The sequence below is a fragment of the Vanessa tameamea genome, chromosome 5, assembly GCF_037043105.1.
Source record: "Vanessa tameamea isolate UH-Manoa-2023 chromosome 5, ilVanTame1 primary haplotype, whole genome shotgun sequence".
Taxonomy (NCBI): domain Eukaryota; kingdom Metazoa; phylum Arthropoda; class Insecta; order Lepidoptera; family Nymphalidae; genus Vanessa; species Vanessa tameamea.
This window is the reverse complement of record NC_087313.1, coordinates 6,945,908-6,969,565: the sequence shown is the minus strand read 5'-3', so window position 1 is coordinate 6,969,565 and position 23,658 is coordinate 6,945,908. Positions and strand designations below refer to the sequence as shown.

The 23,658-nt window shown below is 34.5% G+C and overlaps 1 protein-coding gene across 4 annotated transcripts in view; it reads left to right on the top strand.

Moving 5' to 3' along the window:
* The window catches only part of LOC113392781 (multiple C2 and transmembrane domain-containing protein-like), a 69,698-nt gene that overhangs the window by 33,908 nt on the left and 12,132 nt on the right, over positions 1 to 23,658 (top strand). For 3 of the 4 annotated variants that reach the window (XM_064220923.1, XM_064220924.1, XM_064220922.1), the window contains exons 2-5: positions 9,851 to 9,983; positions 13,517 to 13,650; positions 16,793 to 16,936; positions 21,227 to 21,410. In XM_064220923.1, coding sequence (XP_064076993.1) covers positions 9,851 to 9,983; positions 13,517 to 13,650; positions 16,793 to 16,936; positions 21,227 to 21,410 — 595 coding nt within the window. Of the gene's footprint in view, positions 1 to 9,850; positions 9,984 to 11,478; positions 11,815 to 13,516; positions 13,651 to 16,792; positions 16,937 to 21,226; positions 21,411 to 23,658 lie in introns of those variants that run through there. The other variant, XM_064220925.1, reaches the window with a different exon arrangement.

The window sequence follows — 23,658 nt, the reverse complement described above, 5'->3', positions numbered from 1 at the left end:
CTGGGATCTGTCCATACAACTTTATAAATTGGAGTTTTTCATATTCTTATAAACTAATAGTTTTAAATGAAAATAAATAAGATATAATTATATTATATGAACACAAACAATAAATTATGTGTTACCGAAACCTGAAAACTTTAAGTACTAGTAATAAATTTTCCACTGACGATAATCACTAATGACATGACTGATTTATTTTTAATTTATTATTTTCAATCATTAGAATACGGTAAAATTTTCAATTATTGAAAAAATTATGATATTTTCTCTATTTTTTGGGAAACTAAATAACAGTGCGTTTAAATTAATAATCATTTTGTTTTAAATCGACCTTATCCTATAATCATTCATTCGTAACGTCTCTAAGGTCTTTTTGAGCTTGTCTGGCTTAAAGGTTGCGCAAGTGTTTTTAATTCAATAATAAAGTTTTTTTGATTTATTTTGAATCTGAGATTTTCCGCAATGCCATCTTCAAGTTAATAGTATGTTAGTTTTAATTGAACGTGTTATTTAAATTATTACCTTATTAAATATATATAAACAGGATGTCAAAATTATTCGATATACTAAACCTCCTTCAATTGTTCTTAATTGTTCTTATTTAAAAAAAAAAAAGATCGTAAAGGGTAAAAATGGCGACTTTCAAATAGAAATACTCAATATTTTTATATCGGCCCGACTTTGATTTGAACATACCAACTCAAGACTTGCAGCCTTAAAAGCTAAGCCACCGGACTAATGATGTTAACCTGCGTCATACGGTGTTTACGTCGTACACAAGATGTTAATGTGCAAGATCGGTGTCTGAACCCAAAAAAACCTGTTTGCTTTTAATAAGTTATCGATGACGCAAACAATAATAAAAATAAGATGAATTGGAGTGTTCCTATACTAAAATTTTCCACTTATACCTATTTAATATAACTAAGGTTTTTTTTATATTTTTATGGTAAAAATGTTTTCTTCCTAACTTTCTTTAACTAGTTACTTAAGGAACTATGACATACTTTGTTGATAAAATTATTGTTATTTGTGTATACTCATGAATAGTATTATACATAACAATATTCATAATTTTAAGAAAATGTTTTCGAATAAAAAACAAAGTGAAACTCAGCGTAAAACAATGGAAAAAGTTTTATTTATGAATATTAACGACATTTTTTTTTAAGTATTTAATATTCATTAATTCTTCGTTTTGACATGATGCTATACGATAAATAAAATAAAACATTACAAAATAATCGCTTTGTTTATTGTTTCATACATATATTAAATTTGTATTTATTTCAACTTCACTTTATTTGACCTAGTTTTATAAATTTCTAAATCAAACCGAAAGCGGCCTTTAATTCTAGTCAAATTCAAATAAATTCGAACACACAAGGTTGCTCGTTCCCACGTATATACTTAAAAGGTTAACGTTTGCATACAAATACAACGTTTTACGATTTATCATTTCAAAGAATGTCATTCTGTTTTCATCTATCCTTCGTTCCGTTTGTTAAAACTTATCATTACATAAAGCAGTAACAGTTTCTACAATACACAAATAAGCGCACGATTTATCAGTAGTCTTTATTCTAAACTCCCCGCCCGATACGGGGAATTCGTTCACCATTAAGATCTTATAATTTAATAGCTGTGCCCGCGACTCCGTCACCGTGTAACTCCTTGTGTGTTATTAAGCTAATGTATTGGTAATATTTTTAGGATCACGTTCACATGAGACTTAAGTACCTATAGAACGAAAATACTTCAGCGCAAAGCTTCCGGGTAAACTATGTTGAAGGTTGACCCGTCCGGTACATGAACATAAATATTTCTAGAACTGCTAACCCGGGAAAGAGCGACGTACAACTGACACCGAGATTTACTCCAGCAATACGAAAAGTCTGCCCTTGAGTCTCATTAATTGTCATTGAATACACCGATAACAACACACCGATACTGGGAATTGCGTTCTTCTAAATTGGAATGGAAAATTATTTGGTATTATGGGAATTCTGGGAATAAAGATGGTTTGTAATAAAGATGGTTTGGAATAAAGATGGTTTCTCCTGCACCGCAACTTGTTAAAATTTGAGCTTCAATTATATTTTGTTGCAACTGGGTTACTTTTAGCCGAGTTCCATTGCAAAGTTGTGGTGGTCTTAAATTTCGGACCAAAATAATCGGAATGGCAATTTTTAAACAAATTTCATGAGAAGGAAGTCCAGTAAAAATTCTATCGGGTAATTAGTGGCTTCTTGTTCATCGACCATTCTATTTATTGAACTATAAACTTTGCTTTCCCCTATATATTCGACAGTATTTTGTTATTAATCTCAAATGCCTGGTCATTGCGAGGAGTTAAAATGGATCTTTCGCATAGCCAAGAATTGTCCCTATTTAATATATTTGTTACGTCACCGTTAACCGACGATATAAGATGTGGTTGGGATTGCACTATACAACATAACTCAGGCGTCAGAATAAGTTTTCCTTGGTGTAGTTGTGGATAGGTACCTTCACCAATCTTTAATAATGTATCAGAAAATTGACGATCATCCGGGTTATCTCCAGGTCTCACTCGCATGTTAATAGTCAAATGCACCGATTGTATAATACGCGACAAATAAGAGCTTTTCAGGCAAACCCTAACCTCATCAGCACGGGTTCCCCTTGGTATTACCGGTAAGGTCGTGTCGAAAATCACCACAAAATAAAACCGTGATACCGCCCATTGGTCGATCATTTTCTCTTATATCTCTTAAAGTTCTGTCTACCGCTTCTACGCTTTTTCGATGGGCCATCGTACATTCATCTCATACGATTAAATGACAATCACGTAATACCTTAGCCTTGTCGCTATTTCTTGAAATACTACAGGTTGGACTTTCTATGCGATCTAAATCAATTGGTATTTTAAACATAGTGTGATCAGTTTTACCTCCTGGTAGCAATGTTGCAGCTATACCTGATGAAGCTACGGCAAGAGCAATTTTACTCTGATTTGGAACATAAGCTAATATTCATTTAGTCAAAAAGGTTTTCCCAGTTCCTCCAGGTGCATCTAAAAACCATGTTATTCCCAAATTATTCTGAACACTCTAGCACACGCGATCATAGACTGAACGTTGTTCTGCAGTCATCATTGGGACACCGTTTTCTAATGTTGCTAGCAGTTCCATTGAGTTGTAACCAATTTCTGCGGAATATTCCCTATTGGTAACCTCTCCGACTGAGGTTGGTGTTGGCAAATCATATTCACAGAGTGATTTACCGCCTACTGCTGTTAAGTCTTCCTGAAGAGCTAATAAGCACTGATTTATGGCCAGATCACGAAAATTATCATTAGTTGCGCCTTCATCATTGTGAGATATATTCCGAAGAAAGTCTTCTGCAAATTTTTCTTTACATTTTTCTCATAATTTAACAGCATCTGACAAATTACAAAATGTGAGTAATGTTACAAACAAATGGCGTAACCGTCGTGGATTATCACTAACACAGAATTCTGCTAAAGCGTCATCCCAATGGTGATCGTTTTCAAGCAAATGACGCGCTTGGCAAGCTGCATGATAAGTTGGACAAACAACATCGACTACTTTTCTTAAATCTATTAATTATATTGGTCCTCGCACTGTATGTAATAATAATCGCAAATATAAACACTCAGCGTTGTTTGGGTGAACGGTATACACTCTACCAAGAACATGTTCTTTGAAAATACCTGACTCGCCATCTACAGGCCTACCACGGCGTCTACGATTAAAGACACCTCGTTGCTTATCGTAGGTATAATACGATGGAACTTATTCATACAAAAGAGATTTTGCAAAATCATCAGTTTGGCAAAGTCGAAAGAATGCTAATAAAGTTGTTTGTCTAGGGTTCTCTAATCGTTCTGTAATATTTTCGGCATTGAAATATATACGTTGACCGCCTTCAAGATGAACATCCAGATGAGTCACAGGTGGATATCTTTCGTGAATGTTGAAACTTAAGATCCGCCACAAAGCTTCTGAAGAGCTGATATATCTGCCTGACTGAAATCTAGTAACTTCATCATGTTCATTTCTCAACGCAAATGTAGCTTGATCACTGCCCTTGTTAATATACTTACAAATATATTTTATTGACTCTAAACAATTACACATTTCAACATCAATGTGAGCTTGAAATGCTCTAGACAACACAGGCGAATACGGAACGACCCACCTATTATCTTTAGTAACCTGTTGTCCAGACACTCGCTTTTCAACAGTAAAACCACCATTGTCTCTTGTCTTGTCTCAAGAAGCTCCTGAGTGATTTCATCCCACTTGGGATTGGTAGTTACAGTAATAAATAAGTCGGGACGTCCATATTTTCTTACGTAACAAAAAGCATCTCGTGCATGTAGCGTGGACCACCAGTAAAAGAAGAGGGTAAAATAATTAAACGGCCCATATTTACCGTATCATTATTTTGCTGCATGGCGTCGCGAAGGTGCACGTATTCTTCAGCCTTTGATTAGATCGTATATAAACTAATCTTTGGGTTTCAATTTTTGCGTACATGTCAACAATAAACTGATTGAATAAGCCACGAAAACGTTGAAAGTATACAAATCTATTCCTTCTCACTTGCAAGTGGTAACAATAAAATTGAAGGCATGACATCTTTTTATTATTATTAGGTATGCCTGTACGCGGATTAGTTTGGTGTAAAGTAAAATTATAACTATTTTACCCTCGACAGTATATTAAAGGATATTGCAAACTGTCGTAAGCCCTGTGGGTTTCGTAAATACGTTGCAAACGATTGTCTCTGGAACGGATAACGATATAACGCCTATCACATTCCTGGTCTACAGCAACTTAATTCGTGGATGGATGGTTACATCGCCTACGGTGTTCCTGAGTTGAACGCCTATCGGCATTTATAACAATTTTATAATTATTATCACCATCTTGAGGAAAAGCTTCTAATGCCGATTTAAAACTGCATAAATACGAATTAACATGATGAAACATGTTCTGAAGTTGTGAAATGAGTTCAGTATTTAAATTCGGGAAATATTTATTTCTTATATTCGACTGTTCGTTGTAGTCGGACACAAAATATATTTGAAGAAACTTAGTTTGGTCTTCAGGCAAAAGGGATCCTATCAAATGGTAAACCTGACCTTGTATCTTAAAAGTAGGCATGAAAGGACCTTCTGAGATTTGTTGAGCAGCAAAGGATGTCATTTGAAACGTATTATTATAAGTGCGAATATTGTCTAAGAACTGTTTAGATTGCACATGTTCCCCTAAAAGTAGTGATTTCAAAGGTTCCGGTGGGTCTTCGAACGAAAGCAAATTTATTTTACCTTCAGAACAACAGAAACCAGCCGACTCCTTTCTCCACTTTAAAACCTTACAAAAAGAACATACTACGTTCATATCGGCTATTACAGAAGATGATCTGTAATCAATTGTGAGGTTATAAGCAAACCCACTTTTATATTTGTCGGACCACACCACCGAATTTGTAGATTGATCTTCTATGTTTACATCTAAGTCATTAAGACTGTGTCGAAATCTGTCTGCAGTAAGACGGCCTCTCGCTGTTCGTCAGTTTCAAGAGACCGAATATTTTCAATTCTTAATCTTTCATTAGACAAACTTATTAATCGTTCTTGTCTCAAAGTATTGTAATATTCGCGTCCCGACTCTAGTCGCTGTTCATGCTCATGTTCATCTTCAAGAGATCGATAATATTATGGTGCACCCTATTTGTCAAACGGTCTTCATATTGAGTAAAAGTTTCAGATTCCCGAAATAAAATATGCCGTTCGCGATCAGCTGTGAGACGTAATTCACTCTCAGTGAAGGTTTCGGACTCACGGGATAGTACATGCCGTTCGCGATCATCTGTGAGACGTAATTCCCTCTCAGTGAAGGTTTGGGACTCGCGAGATAATGTATGCCGTTCGCGGTCCGCTGTGAGCCGCAATTCTCGTTGTGAAGCAGTTTCAGTTTCTCGGGATAACACATGTTGTTCTCGGTCAATGGTAAGCCTTAGCTCTCGTTGAGAAGAGCTTTGAGACGCCTTTGATATAGCTCGTCTCGCTCTGTCAGCTGCTAATCGCATCTCTCTCTCGGGAGAGCTTTCATTGGCTCGAGAAGTTGAGACACCAACTCTCATAGAGTTCAACCGATGTGCGCTTTCCTCTACTGATTCTTGAGAACGCCTATTTCTCATTCTCTTAGCTTCTTTCAAATTTCGAGATAAAGATAATCGTATTTTAGGTGGCATTGATGCAGGCAAATGAAAATAAAAGTAATATTAAAAAAAGTGATCGTAAATTAGCCAAAACACCTATCGGTATCTAAAAATCTATACGTACCTACTACTACTTCACCTTAAAAGAAATAAAATGTAAACATTTAATAATAATTTGTAATTTGAACAAATATTTAAACACTACCAAAATAACTAATACCTATTTTATAAAATAACAACAAAAGGAATCTAAAAATAAATTATCAAAGACTAAAAATAAATTATAAAAACCCAAAACTAAATTATCAAAGACTAAAAATAAATTATCAAAGACTAAAAATAAATTATCAAAGACTAAAAGTCGCGCGGATAAGCACGGTTTGTTAATATCAATTGTCTGTCAATAAGGTCGAACGCTCTGAACGTCGATTCGCATCAACAGGCAAAAATTGCAAAAACTGCTAGGCCGGTCGCGAACTTCGAGAATGTTCGTTTTACGAAGCTATTCGCTAGGTGACTCGCTAGCCGCTAAGCGCCCAACAAGCCGCCTGCCTGTGCGTTCGCGACCTTATACAATGATCCTTATAGCATGATTCAATATTCACGTGCGATGGCTTATTATTAGCGTATTTCATGTATAACTTTGGTGTTTCTATACCGATTTCTATGATTCTTTTTTATGGAATAGTTAATACTGTTAATTTTTTTAATTAGGGGTGACTGAAAGTGTTGTAAATGTAGGAGTAGACAAATATAATCAGAAAGTTTCGAACTGCTAAGCTATCGGGAGTTACACGTGTTATTGTGTGTCAACCATAAAAGATAGACATATGTTGTCGTGGGATATTTTTTATATAATTTTAAGGAGAACATTTCCGTCATACATGATTTTAGTGTAGCTTTAACCATTACGGTTGTCCCAACATTTCCCTTCACTACTCTACTCCTATTAGTTGTAGCGTGATGAAAAGTATACTATAACCAGCTCAGGAGTATGAAAAACAATTATACCAAGTTTCTTTAAAATCCGTCGAGTAGTTTTTGTTTCTATAACGGTTAGACAGACAGACAGACAAAAATTTTATTGATTGCATTTTTACCATCAGTATCGATCCCTAATAACCCCCTGATAGTTGTTTTGGAAATATATTTCATGTACAAAATTGACCTCTCTACAGATTTATTATAAGTATAGATAAGATCCGGTTTAAGTACCTACTCCTCACAATGATATAAAAACGGCTTTTAAATTAAAGCACAGTTTATTAACCATCCGTAAATTATGATGAAGATCATAGAATTCTTTATTTGAAATTCGAAGTTTCCCATTTGCCGTGTCATGTGACGGTCAAATATAAAAAAAAATTTTGGTAATACAAATGTCATTTGGTTTCATAAATGACGCAGCCAGGACTGTTCCCCATAGAGACCAGACTCAGCCGTAGCCATGACCAAGCAATCTTGTATATTCACACACACTGCTAAGAGTGCACGTATATTTATATTTCATTAATAATAAGAATGTAACATTGAATAAAAAAGGAAACAAAAATTACGGACTCTAAAGTATTTTGAATTAAATCTTAATAAAAAGGTCACTTACCTCCCCCGCCCAATCTTAAGGTCGGAAATACAAGAATTTTCCATTCATGATATTTTAAAAAACGATGGCCGATTAAATCACGCTCTCTTAAGAAACACTATTTCTTAATCACGTCGGAGGTCATGGCGCCGGATAACACGTAATTTCACTTTAATATCGTACTGTTAGTAAGAGTCGCGATAGTCCAATGGATAGATCACGTAGGCTTAATCGAAAATCACAGCAACAAAAACCAGACCAATTGAACTTTATGTGCATAGTAAACATTGTAAGGCAACTCAAATATGGCGGATAAAATTCTGCCTTGTAGTATGTCCACAACTGTAATAACAAGGGCAAAATTTCAACTCTTTTCTACAACTACGCAAAGTAGTAATAGTTGTAGAAAAATAACAACCCGCTTCATTCCTAGGAATAAATGAATAAAGCAATGCTGTTCCTTTTTTACTTTGACTACGATCTACAAACTCTTTGTAAAAATAAATAGTTTTTAACTATCGTTTTCTGTGGATGTTTCAATCTTTATTTAGTTAGATACATTTTGTTCATTCCTTTAGAACAATATACTTCAGGTTAATTTACCTGTACTCTTTAAGATTATAGGCACCTAATCCTAATAACTTGATAACAATGCATATAATAATAAAATAAAACAGGTTTGTTTATATTCAGTTGTATGATTATTTTTATGATAAAATATTTCATATTCATATTGTATAATGTAATATAGTCGGAGACTATATTACATTATAAAATGATAGATACGCATAAAACACAAATAATTTTTTTTCATTAAGGAAGTCTAATTTACAAGACCTTTAAATACCGGCTACCAGCCGAACGTGTTGTATAATTACGCCTAATGTTTTGTATTTTTATCTTCTTATTAATAGCGGAAAGTTTTAAGAAAATAGAGACTACAGTTCAAAGTTGTCTTTTGATTTTTTTTTTGATGCTTTGTTTTGTTTTGTCATCTTTTGTTCTTAATTTTTACATGTTTGACAAATATTCATACATAAATATTCTTATGAACAATACTTACATTTTTTTTTGTTTATATTTTGACATTTATATGGTTATTGAATGAGATGATGTGTATTTTCAGATAAGATTATAGATGATAAATTGGCAGTAGTGTTTACTGGTTTTCAAGTAGGATTTTTAAATATAAATGTAATTAATTAACGAACTCATTTTGTTATAGGAAGTGGAATAACAATCATAGTTTTTTTTGGTTCTCCGAGCTACAGTTCATATTTAGAATTAATTAGTATATCACATTTTATTAACTTTGAAAAAAAAGAGTATTTAAGTAGATATATGTATGTATTATTATTTAGAAAAAAACATAGAACATTTAATAAAAATTATTAATTAAAAAAGCTTTCAATTTGATTTTTTATAATAATGTTTCCTTTATAATTAAATTTAACTAAACTACATCAACGTAAATATATGTTATTTATAAACCCAGGTACGATTTTCTGGGACACATATCCGTTATACTGTCAGTGAACATCAATTTGTATTTTGTTAGGCTTTCTAAACTCTATAGTCGTGTTGTTTGCCCTTTTAGTGTATCTTTCTATTGTATTTCATCTCGTTTCAAAGTTTGATGTGCTTGTATTAATATACATTATCAATCTGTTTTGCTCTGTTTCAATAGAAGTTTGAGTGAGCCAGAACAAATATCAGCACACGACATAACATCCAAGATCTCAGGGTTGTCACTGGTAACATTCAAGATCTCAGGGTTGTCACTTATCATCGTATCGAGTGGCTTATACATTTTGAAATGTCAATGTCTACAAATAGATATTACCAACAGGAAGCGCTCTAGTTTTCAGCCATTTAAATTTTCCGAGTATATTTACAAATATTAAAAGTTTACAAATTACATATTCACAATCATTAAAAAACGTGATACAATTATTCAAAAAATAATAAAATTTATTTACACATTTAATTTAACTTTAGCTTGAATATTATTATATAAATTATTTGCCTTAGGTCAATTCCGATACCGGACGGCCTGGTGATGGACCCGATGTCGCCCACTGCGCTTGTCGTCCCAAATCAGCTCATGGGCCGCATTGGTAGTGGGCTGAGTTTAATCAGAGATCACGGCAAGAAAGTTCAAAAAGTGAGTATTTAAAATAAATAATAGAACTTTATTAGTAAGTAGTTAATAGTGAATTTATATAATTCTATCCATGGAACACACTATTTTTGACATTTTTTATGACAATTATTGTAAATTTACCATAATATCAGGAAATAACAAAAAACTGAAGAATGGTTACATCATTAGCCAATCCACGCATTCGTCGAGTAAAATTATTTAAAGTCAAGTATATCCATCAAGTTCCACGAACTTGAGTAAATTTTATATATTTTTCATTACACAGAGGGGTAAATGTGAAGTGAAGGTGATTTTGTTTTTTTTCGATATTCAAAGGAAGCATTGAAAAAAAAAAATCACTCAGTATGTTTATAATTTTTTTTTTAACAAGCGCAAGCTTTTAAATAAAATTAGAGTTTTAACGCATCAAATATTTTGAATGATGAGATTTAAACATACATACAGATTCAAATAATGTGATCTTAAGTACTGTTCTAAAACAAGGTAAGGTACAACAAAGCGGGAATCGCTTCGTACGCTAGCGACTATTTTCATGCATTAATTTAATCACGGGTTTTTGTTAGGGTTTTGTGGATCTTACAAAATGAAATTACAACATTTATACATAATATATCGAAATAGTTGTTGTATTAGCTAAGTAAGTTATTCGAAACTGTTACTATATTTTGTTAATAAAAAATGTTGTTAAGTTCCTTCTCAATAAAATTTGACTGGTTACCTTTTATGGCAACAATTAATTACTTCCTCGATAATTTCTTATCGATAACCGGTATTCTTTTTTTATGTCTTGTTCAACGTACATATCTTAATTTATATTATATTTCGTTTACATTTGTATGTATATTTTATTATGAAACATTCTATCGTGTCATTGAACGAGAATATCTCTCATAAAATTTCAAATGTTATAACTATTGTTTGACCAATAATTTCAAGTAAAGTAATCAAATGATTCCAGTCAATAAAAAACCAGCAGACAGGCTATCGAGAGACTCTACCCTAAAAAACCAAAAAAACGCTTTTGAACTTAAAAATATAATAAACACGATTACCCTGGATCAATAAATTTACAGCTAATCTCACTCAGGATAATTGAAGGATTTAATAGTTGTGGTCGTCTAGCATTTAGTATATAGTTGTGGTCGATTAAAGAAACTCATATACAGACATGAACCTATTAATGAATTAACCTAAAAATTTTACACTCCTTTTTTGTATTACAAAGCACTAATAAAAAAATAATAATTTAGAGATACCTTTCATATCGATAAAACAGTAAATGAAAAATCGTAGGCAAATACCGGATCGCCTTGGTGCTATTTTGGAAATAAAATACGAATAATTAAATTGATTCGGTTTAAAAAGGTCTGATCAAAGTATTATTATTCAATAGACTTGAGTCATTTCAGTGTAATCAATGCCAACGGTCACATAATTTCATAACGCTACCTCACGACTAATATCAATGTCTTGCTCATAAAACGTATGAGATGCACGTCTATAGACTCATCTCATGAGTATTGTAAGCGTATTCATTTGATAATTGACAAACAAATATAGAGTGAATAAATATTAAATTGGAACCGTCTTTTTCCCACTAGTATGACGTAATAATCAAGTAAAATAACGAAATGTAACTTTGTTATATTTGCGATTATTTTTCGCGCATATAGTTAATATTGGTCAAGCACCGCGATCGAACGTCATAATGCTACACGGCTGTCTACACGTGTGAAAAGTTAGTGTTTTGTTTAATGGTGAAGTACGAATAATGTGCGATTCTACAACTATGTATACTGAAATACATGAAGATTTCGCGGCTATTGTAACTGTAAGTACATCGATATATCACGGAACCGTAAAGTATATTTAATAAATAATACGCATATTTAAATGTCTAACTAGATTCCAAGATGGTTTTATTAAATTTTTTATAAATATTTGCAACTTTACAATACTTTTTTTACAAAGTATAATAAACTTCTTTGAAATATGATATAAAAATATACATTAAAAAAAACCGTTTAATATGTACAAGGGGAAGTAATTAAGAAGATGATGACTAGCTATTGCAAAAATATTATTCGTTATTATGAACACAATTAAAAATATAAAATTGTTATGAATCTATACTACTATAGATCATATAAAGGGATAAAATTTGTTTGTTTGTGTAGGGAGGATAGGATCTCTACAACTAATGTTCCAATTCTAAGCACTTTTTTACCGGTGTACGCTATGCTAAAGCTAGAATTTATAAATTATATTTTATAAGTATTGTCGTTTTCAACTACTTCCTTGATAAACAATAAGATTGCATTTAATTCGTACAGTATAATTCTTACTGATTTAGTGTCTCTTTTCAAAGTGGAATGAAACTATTGAATTGCTAATTCACTTGCAAATATAACTTGTGTATTAAATTAATATTTTAATAGGTGGTAAAAAAATACAAGTGGATTTTCCAGTTTCGGATTTTTTTTTAATTAATTATATAATACATACAACTATACATATTAAGAGAAGTTATTCCGAGCTTTGATATTTGAAATAATAGTCGACGGTGTTTCACATTAATAAGTAGTTGATTTATTAATTACGTTCTATAGAGTGACAAAATAAGGTTTATAATATGTGTGTAATTAAATAATAACTTTAATAATGACGTCTAATAATTATACTCTTAGAGTTAGATTCATAAAATTTATAATAATATTTTTTGTGACGTCAGGAATGCAATAATAATCTTATCTATTAGATTAATGACAACTTTAACCTTAAGGTTTTCTAGTTTAGGTTAGTTTTTAAATAATATCCAAATTTACGACAGCTTTTACAAAAAGTTAAATCATGTTATTTTGTAAATGAAATGTTGCCACTTTAGTGCCAAGTTCATGGTGTTAACCCGGATTTGAACTCGTATCGTTCAGTTAAGATCGGCATGATGTATACAATCTTTTGTTTATTAATTCATGAATCAGTCATTGCATTCAATACTGTAACACGACGACACAAGAAGAATTTGATATTTAAGTTATTTCATGTATAAAAGCTAGTAACATACATACGTTTAAAGTATTTTCACTTGAAATAGTTCTGTATGCTTTAAAGTTGAATTTATATCTGCTAGTTATTTTGACAAACTAAAATTGTATTTAAATGGGTTTGCCTTAAGTTATTTTAATCAGTATATGTTAATTTTACATTGAATATTAATCTCACCTATATTTAATTAAGTATATTTTGGATGAATTAGAGCCAAGGTGGACCAATAGTAGACTACGTCAATTTTAACCAAAGATTACATTTATTCGTCTCGTGCTCGGCGGTGAATGAAAATATTGCGTTGAAATGTTCAAATGTTGAATAAAATCTGCAAACTTCTCCTTAAAAAAAGAAGAGGCAGAGTAGAATATATATATATATATATATATATAGACTGTTTCATTACATTAATTTCGATTTTAATTTTGCTGTTATTATTATAAATTAATGTTTTATTTGAGACGTTTTAATGGTCGCTTTGATTTCAGTATCTCTTGAAGAACAAAAAATTTGAAGTTGTCAAGAGATCATGGACCTCAATCGTGAACATAGTTTTGATTGAAGCCAAAGACTTACCAGATGCGCCAGCGAACGGATCCAGCGGTCTCTACTGCAAGTTTAAGTGAGTATGCATTGTTTTCCAAAATTATATGAGAATATCCATAAAAACCAATACCCGTTAGAGCAGACGAGTCTTAAAAGTGGAGAACGCGGATCAGCAAATGCAAAGATAGGCACCAAGCACATAGACAGGTGACATGAAGAACATGGATTGATTGATGATGATGTAGAACTCACAAAGTATCAGTAGAAGCAAATGAGTGTAAACAAATGGTGGATTTTTATAAGTCAGTCAGACTAGTCATTTATTAATATCATATATTTGTATTGCTGTAATTAGAGGAGAGTGAGCCAGTGTAATTACTTGTAAATTATGCCTGCATCAGTGCGATCACTTACGCACTTGTAAGATTTTTTATAGAGTCTTAATACATTATGTCAGGATATTTTAAGAATAATTTATATTTCTTTATTATTTTATTATATTTAAGGTTATAAGACAATAAAAGATTATATATGAAAAACAAATATTTATTTAGCCATTATAATAGTTGTAGTAATCGTATTATTGTATCAATTAATAATTACAATAAAACCAATTACCTTATCAAAATCAAAATATCATTTATTCAAGTAGGCTTTTACAAGCACTTTTGAATCGTCATTTAACAAACTATTTAAAGTAAATCTACCACCGCCACCGGTTCCGAATGTAGATTCTACTGAGCAAACCGGTAAGAAACTCAGTAGTTACTCTTTTTCAATATCCAAAAATACAATCGTGTTAGTTAAATACAATTATACTAACTTTGTATATAAAATACTAACTTTGTATATTGATAATTGCAAATACACAATTCATATATTTATGAATAATTTAACAAGCAATAACAATTACACTATCACAAAATTATATCGTACCTTAAATGTTAGCAGCAACTTTCTGGTCCAGGATCAAAGTGAAAAGTAAAAGTCAAAAGTTTTCTGTACCGAGCTTCCATCACGTATATAAGCCTCACTACAAATCACGTGACTCACAATATTGAACATAAAAGTCAAAGTACCCTCTTATTTAATATCAATGTTATCAACACAATTCAAAAATAACTTAAATTAAATTATTGTTATTACAGAATTGATTAAAACATACAATACATAGTAAAAGCCTTGTTTGTAATTGTCTAATTATTTATTTATTTCTCATTTAATCTGACACTCACGATGAATACAATGTATTTTATAATATGTCAATGCATTATATAAGTAATAATTTTTCTAGTTTCCACTGAAAGGCAAGCACCACTGATTTTTTTGTGTTTATAATTCATCTCCTGCTCGGCGGTGAAGGAAAACTTCGTGAGGAAACCAGCATGTGTCTAATTTCAACGAAATTCTGCTACATGTGTATACCAACCCGCATTGGAGCCGTATGGTGGAATATGCTCCAAACCTTCTCTTCAAAGAGAGAGGAGGCCTTAGGCCAGCAGTGGGAAATTTGCAGGATGTTATTGTTGTTGTATATTGTTGTTCCTAGTTTCATTAGACAGCTTTGATGAGAAAGTCCTTCGTATTTATTTTAGTATAAGATCCGGAATTGGAAAAATACATGTTTATCAATTCACATTGATTGTTATATTTGATTTGATTCGTAAGTAATATACCTTAAGCTCAATCTGCTATCATCATTTTTTAAAATAAGTGATTATGAAGCCTAATCGTATTTGTTTTCCTGCTTTATTTAAATCGATTTTAATCTTAATTTAGTATTCCATAGTTCACATTACGACGTAAGGTTAAGGGCAAAGACAGATTTTTTTTATGTCATAGATAGGTGGCAAATGACCAGCGGATGGTAAATGGTCACCACTGCCCATAGACATTGGTACTGTAACAAATATTAATCATTCCTCATATCACCAATGCAACACCAACTTTGGGAACTGAGATGTTATGACCTCACATTTCAAGCACAATTTATTGTTGTTCGTAGGTACCTACCCAGACGGGGTTACACAAAACCTGCTCACCACAGGTCACACCACAAGATTATTTAATTTATTTCTAATTAATAACATATACTGGATTAACAAAATATACAACCGTTTCTGATTATTACAATTCGTATAATTAGAATAGCCTTATAATTGCATACTTTATAAATAAAATATTTAATTATTTATTCAAAATGTATACAATCTTTCGCTTCCCGCCAAGGTCTATGAAACAAAAGAATACGATATTTTTGTTATACAGCCTATTAATTTCAATAATAACATTTTGATCAATATCAATATATTTATACACATGTATTTTTTAAAAAGGAATGAAAATAAAATGCTTTTACATGTATGATACGTGCGTCATATTTATAAGCTCACTTTATAAGATTTAGGAGTTTGTATGTATTGTATTGGAGAGTGAGAATTTGTATTATGTTTGTTGTATGATATTACCATATAGTATCTTTACTTAGATAACACCCATTCATTATTATACCGTAAAATGGAAATCTTGCATTACATTTACATTACATACATTAGCAGCCTATAAATTTCCCTCTGCTGGGCTAAGACCTCCTTTCCCTTTGAGGAGAAGGTTTTGGAGCATATTCCACCACGCTGCTCTAATGCGGGTTGGTGGAATACACATGTGGCAAAATTTCGTTTGAAATTAGACACATACAGGTTTTCTCACGATGTTTAACTTCACCGCCGAGCACGAGATCAATTATAAACACAAATTAAGCACAAGAGAATTCAGTGGTGCCTGCCTGGGTTTGGATCCGAAATCATCGGTTAAGATGCACGCGTTCTAACCACTGGGCCATCTCGGCTCTCATCTTGCATTACTCGGATTGAAATGTGAGTGAGACAGTATAAATGAAGTAACAACGAACATAACACCTTATTTGGAAATGCGCCTATAAGTATGATGGCGCATTTTTGGGGAAGGATAGGTTATATTTTTTACAGCGAGAATGTGCATGGGAAATCACTGAGTAACCTGTTTGGCTTCTTTTGTTAAATATGAAAACGTGTACCTCTAATAACTGTAACTCTTTTTATAAAAATATCATAGTCACCCATTAATTATTATATGATTTTCAACTTGTAACGGTATTTGAAGCGCATTTGTACTTCACTGACTATTATTTTCAGTATTAAACGAATCCATTTTTTTTTTAACCAAACTAAATATTTTAGGTTAGGTAATGAATCTCATAAGTCAAAGCAAGTTAACAAATCAAAGCCAGTATGGCGGGAACGGTTCAATTTGTATCTGTACGAAGACAGCTCTCTCGAGGTCAATGTGTGGCACAAAACAAAACAGAAAAACTTCATGGGCCGGTAAGTACAAAATATATAACAAATTATTATGACAAGGTAACTCTGAAATCTTATAAAATATTTTTATCGTGTTATTTAAGGCATTTTAAAACATAACGTTTTGATAAAATAGTTTCATTCAAGATTAATCAACGTAATTAAAAAATGTCAAAGCTGATTTTTTGTGGTGGTTATATCATCACAAAATCTCGAAAGACAAATCGGTTGATGACAAAAAAATTAAGATACGATAAAAATACCGTATTTTAATAATACATCTTAAATAACTTATTACTTACACTTTATTGTAGAAGTTTTATTTTTTTATTTAATAAGCTTCAGTTTAACGAGTTTATTTACTATCTATGATATTTTAATTGCTTTCTAAACTGATATGATAAATCTAAAAAGTAATTATGACTCTTACATTTCGACTACTGAACTAATATTGAAATAAAATAAAAGATACGCTGGTTTGTTTTAAAAACCTAACTCTATAAAATAGAAATAATAAAAATTAAACGGAAATGTCAGAAAAATCCGTTTTTTTTTATGTTAGAGGTGGCAAACTAGCAGGAGGCTCACCTGATGGAAAGTGACTACCACCGCCCACGGACATCTGTAACACCGGGGGGCTTGCAGGTGCGTTGCCGGCCTTTCAGGAAGGAGTACGCTCTTTTCTTGAAGATTCCCAAGTCGTATCGGTTCGGAAAAACCGCCGGCAAAAGCTGGTTCCACAAAGTGGTTGTGCGAGGCAGAAAATGTCTTAAAAATCGCGCTGTTGTGGATTTTCGGACATAAAGGTGGTGCGGGTGAAATTTAGAATTTTGACGAGATGTCCGAAGGTGAAATTCAGCTGCCGGGATTAATCCAAACAATTCCTCGGAACATTCCCCGTGTAAGATTCGGTAGAAGATGCAGAGTGATCCAACATCTCTACGCAGAGCCAAAGGATCGAGCAGATCAAAAAGGGCTTGATCGTCGATAATTCGAGCTGCTCTACGTTGGATACGGTCAAATGGAAGGAGCTGGCACTGGGGAGCACCCGCCCAGAAGTGAGAGCAGTATTCCATGTGAGGCCGAATTTGCGCCTTGTATAGTCTTAGACGATGGGCTGATGTGAAATACTGTCTTGCCTTGCTGAGCACACCGAGCTTTTTTGATGCCAACTTGGCTTTGCCTTCAATTGACCGCGGAACTGAACGAGGCTCGAAATATCGATGCCAGATATTCCGATACTAGCTGTGGCGGCTAACGGAATGTTCTCGAATCGTGGAGATACGACAAATGGTGTTTTTTTAGCAGTTAACGCGCAAACTTGCGTCTTTTTGGGGTTGAAATGGATTAGGTTTAGCCGACTCGAGACTTTGTTTAACGAAGACTCGATTTCAGACACAAGTTTGTTCCGGTTTTCTTCGACGTTTTCCCGAGAAATATTAGCACGGCCGGTGTATGAGGTGTCTACGGTGCTATCGTCTGCATAGCAGTGAATGTTACTGATTTGCAACAAGTCATTGATATGCAGAAGAAATAGAGTGGGTGATAGAACGCAGCCTTGTGGAACACCAGCATTGACGAATTTTAAGTCGGGACATGCACCGTCGACAACGACCTTGATACTCCGATCTGCCAAAAAACTGGAAGCCCATAGGAAGGAAGCTTCGAAAGAAGCGCTTTGTGCCACACGCGATCGAAGGCCTTCGCTATGTCCAGACTGGCTGCTAATCCCTCCCCCTTGCTCTCAACTGCTTCCGCCCATCTATGAGTAAGGTAAACTAGACGATCACCGGCTGACCGACCCCGACGGAAACCGTACTGGCGGTCGCTAATCAGCTGGTACTCCTCTAGGTACCGCAGGAACTGGCAGTTTATAATGGACTCCATTACCTTGGAGAACAAGGAGGTGATGGCTATAGGCTTATAATTGGACGGGTCTGAGCGGTTGCCCTTTTTAGGAATCGGATCCACCAAAGCAGTCTTCCAGGAGTTCGGGACGACGCCGAATGCATAGGATTGCCGTAAAGACGCGTGAAGACCGGCGCCAACTCGGGAGCACAAGTCCGTAGCATGATTGGAGGGATGCCATCGGGTCCACTCGATTTATGAATATCCAAGGAAAGAAGTGCTTTACGAACTGCACTTTGCCGGAATTTAACCTCCGGCATCGTGGTATCACACCGCGGGATTGTTGGTGGTGACTTTCCTCGGTCATCCAGAGTCGAGTTCGCCGCGAAGAGAGAGCCTAAAAGATCAGCTTTCTCCTTCGCTGTATGGGCCAATGACTCACCGTCTCTGTGCAAAGATGGAAAAGAGGGCTGACAGAAATTCCCTAAGACAACCTTAGCGAGAAACCAGAACACACGTGTTCCTGAAGGGAGACGCACCAGTCTCTCGCCAACTCTGCCAATGTACTCCGTCTTCGCCTTAGCAAACACGTTTTTGAAGGATCTAGAGGCAGAGTTATATTCCTTTCTGAATGCGCTGGTATTTACATCACGATACGCCGATGCGTTAGCCCAGTCTTGGTAGCGTTCCCATTTTCGACGTGAAGCCGTTTTGCAGAAACGACCAAACCAGGGCTGGGACTTGCGACCGATGGGGACCGCAGAATACGGAATGAACAGTTCCATACCCTGAAGTACCACATCGGTGACAGAGTCAGCAACAACGCTCGGATCATCCGGCGAGAAACAAACCTGCCCCCATGGGTAGGATGCAAAGAAGGACCGCATCCCATCCCAATCTGCTGATTTGTAGTGCCACACTCTGCGGCAGCCCACGAAATAAGGTCGTGAGTACCGCGCAACCGGCACTGTCCGGACGAGACAGTGGTCCGACGAACCCAGAGGGGGATAACCTGGTAGCCATCCGGATAGGAAATCAGCAGAAGGTCCAACAGGGGCGGTATATGATCCTCCACGTCTGGTATTCGCGTTGGCGAGGTGACCAGTTGTGTCAAATCATATGCTAAAGCGAAGTCGAGAACAGATCTACCCACATGATCGGTAGTGCGTGATCCAAACCATTCGGCATGGTGGGTATTAAAATCGCCAAGAATTACGATCTCTGCGGATAGGATCCGTTGCAGCACGGAATCTGTAGCCATTTGGACCTGCTCAACCAGTCGGTCGGTTTCGGCATTACCGCTATGAGACCTATAAATGCACGCGTAAATTCGCGGATGGTCGTCGCAGTCTACACGCAGCCAGATAATCGATAGGTCCTGCCCTTCAAGGCTGCCAAGGCGTCGAGAGCAGATATCATCTCTGACGTAAACGCACACCCCAGCTCGGGGTACAAAGGAATGTTCCAATTTGTACCCGGGGTAAGAAAGAAAACTCGTATCGGCAGGAGAGGATATCTGGGTCTCGGTAAGAAAGAGCAAGGCTGGCTTCGCCGTCTCAAGGGCAAAGTGAACGGCGTTCAAGTTGGAGTTGAGTCGCCTTATGTTGCAGAAGTCCACAGTGAGGGTGGTAGGGGTTGCCTTATGATGCCTGCTCCGCTTGCCCCGAACAGTGGCGAGCGCAAAATTGCCCCCCCTAGAATTCGGAGGGCAGCCACCGTACACCACCTGAGCAGGGATGCCCACCTGCTCAGGTGGTGTACGTCCTGAGCATGGATGCCCAGAGAGGGATTCTCCACCGCAGTCGCTGATGGTACCCTCCTGGGGTATCTGCACAACAAATAAATAAATAAATTCTGCACAACCATTACGTTTTGGAGGGGAGGGGGATCGGGCCTCCGGGACTCTCACATACCGGACGAAACGCGGTAGCATAGCTACCACTTTACGCCGATTTTAAGTGAGAGAGTGGTACTTTCCCGGGCGTGCCGGCCCATTCGGCTGCAACCCGAAGGTATGCAGAGTGGCACTACCACTAGTAAAAGTAGTTTTCTTTTTCTATTTCAAACGACGCAGTTCTCCTACGTCATTGGTAAACGTCAATAAGAACTTGTTTAATTAAATAGGCTACATCAATAAAAGCTATAAAAAGTCTGCAACACGACTTGTTAGCGGACTTCTTTTTGTTTTTCTTTTTCATTTTTTAATGACAAGGATATAAAATTTTACTCATAATTAAAAAAAATGTAAAGGATAATATTATTTACATTTATTATACATCATAGCAACAAAGAGTTAATATAAAGTAAAATGAAAAAGTAATAGTATATATGTTCTTCTCATAAAGTCCAAATCCATGTACACATTTGCTAGCCTCATGTGCTTAAGTCAGACCAGATTATATCCAAGACGAAAGTCAGGACACTAACATATTAAAGATTTTCTTTTCTTAACCTTTTTCTCTTTAGATGTGTCATCGATCTATCTCAACTGGAGAAGGAAAAAACACACGATCTATGGTCGGAATTAGACTGCGGGTTCGGCTCAGTGCATATGCTGATCACACTCAGTGGATCCGAACGGTGCATATCAGCTGATAACGTACTTACTACGAACGGTGTACATCATGAAACGTCAACGGAGGATAAGTTTGTAAGTAGCTTTACAATATTATTTAAGTTGTCTATTACTTTTGCTAATGACACTACTTTAATACTGTTTTAATATTTACATACTGGTTAGCTCTGCGTTTTATTTAATCTTGTAAAATTATTCTTATGTGCTCATAATTGTATACTTGATCAAATATATATATAAATATATATCTTTAAAGGTTTAATATATTATATTTTAAAAATTTAAGTTTTTTTTCTATATTACGATTACAATTCGTGTTTGAAGTGAAGAGTTTATTCGTTCTATCAGTCCGATTTCACAAAATATTTTTGCGCTAACCGATTTATTGAGAAAAGTAGCTTACCGTAAGTATTTTAACAAACTAGGAATACTCACTTTTCCGTCAAAATATATTTACAACAATGTTATGTACATTCACAGTAACATTGATCACTTTGATAGAATCAGTGATAATCATTGTATGATTACGAGACGTAAGGATAAGCTTATAATACCAGGTTTCCAACTCCGCAAAGTCAATAAAGCCTTCTTGAGGAAGGTATCCGTTTCTATAACAAAATTCCACAGATATTTTTACCTTACCGATTCATAAATTCAAAACATTTGTAAAAAATACATTAATAAAAAAACATATTATTAAATACAAGATTATATATATGATAAAAAAGCGTGGAACTTATATTTTTTTTACTTCTAGGCGGGATATATTATATACATTGTATTTAATTAACATAACTTTGTACTTTAAATATTAGAAAAGAGTAACTACTGAGTTTCTTGCCGGTTCTTCTCGGTAGAATCTACATTCCGAATCGATGGTAGCTGCACTTAATATAGTTTTTAAAATGACGATTCAAAGGTGATTTTGATTTTTTGATCTATATTATTACGCTCAATTCAACAAAGCAGCTACTTACTAAATAAGGTTAATATTACCGTAATAATATAATATCATACGAGATTAAGTCTTCTCAGCTTGTAATATTAACAAACGAAATATAATTGTATATTAGTAAGTTACATTAAAAGAATTGAACGCAAGTCTCATTATTAAATTTAAATTCAAGTTATTAAAAGTGCGAAAAGTAAATGAATAACTTCAAAATATAAATATAATGTGTATAGCACAGTACAATTAGGTGGCTATGACGACAAAGATGAGTAATTATGAAATTACGGGTTAAAGATCCTTTAAAAACTTATCGTCATATTTGTTGTGTGACGCACGAAAGTACACAAGGAAATAGTATATACAGTATGTAATATTTACAGCCTTCAGAAAATGCATTCTAAAAGTGTCATAGTAATCAAGATATAAGCATTGTTTTTTACTTGGTGGTGAGGTGGGTAAGTGAACCCATATGACTGCAGGCACAAGGAACATGACACCTTCGCTCCAGAGGTGCGTGGCGCATTAGGAATGGTTAAAATATGTATATAAATATATCAATAAGTCATAACTATATTATGTCATCATGATGATTATTATTTTTTCCGTGGTTATGTTACTCAGCACCTCGGAAGCATAATTCTAATGAAAATTTAGTAGATATAAATTTAAAAAATATGAAACCTTTTTTAACTTAACAAGAAAAAGGTGTCGCTTAATAAGTTAAACTGTATGTTTGTCTTCTACGCGTTCTAAAATTATTCATCCGATTGTGATGAAAGTTTAAAGCGTACGCCAGCATTATATTAAGAATAGACAGTATCAGGTCGGCTAGTTTTATTCTAAAATAGGATTAAATAGAAAGCTATGAACATATTTATGTGTTTTAGATCATCATTGCTGTTGAGATATTCTGTAAAAATAAGCTCGAATTTTAGCGTAGAATACGCTAGTCGCATGAAGGTTTCCACACGATGTTTTCCTTTACCGCCGAACACGAGATGAACCATAAGCACAAATTGATTCCTAATTTCGCCCGTCTGTGAGGAAAGAAAGCAGGTGTTAGGTATTTTACATCCTTGGGGCCAATTCTAATAACAGATATCGGTTATGAAAAGATCCCAATTATATTCCGAACTTCGAACCGCAACTGGGTTACTGTGTCAGTAGAATAGAAAAACGGCTTAACGGCAACGATAACGTAACGAATCGATTTCAATAAAAGTACAATTTATTAGTAGAATTGGCGCCCTTTTCTGCTACCCTGAACGTGCAACTACTACGTGCGCGCAAAATCTCATAAAGATCGGTTGTTTGGTTAAGACGTGAAAGCGTATCAAACAAACAGACTAATAATCTCACTTCCGCATAATA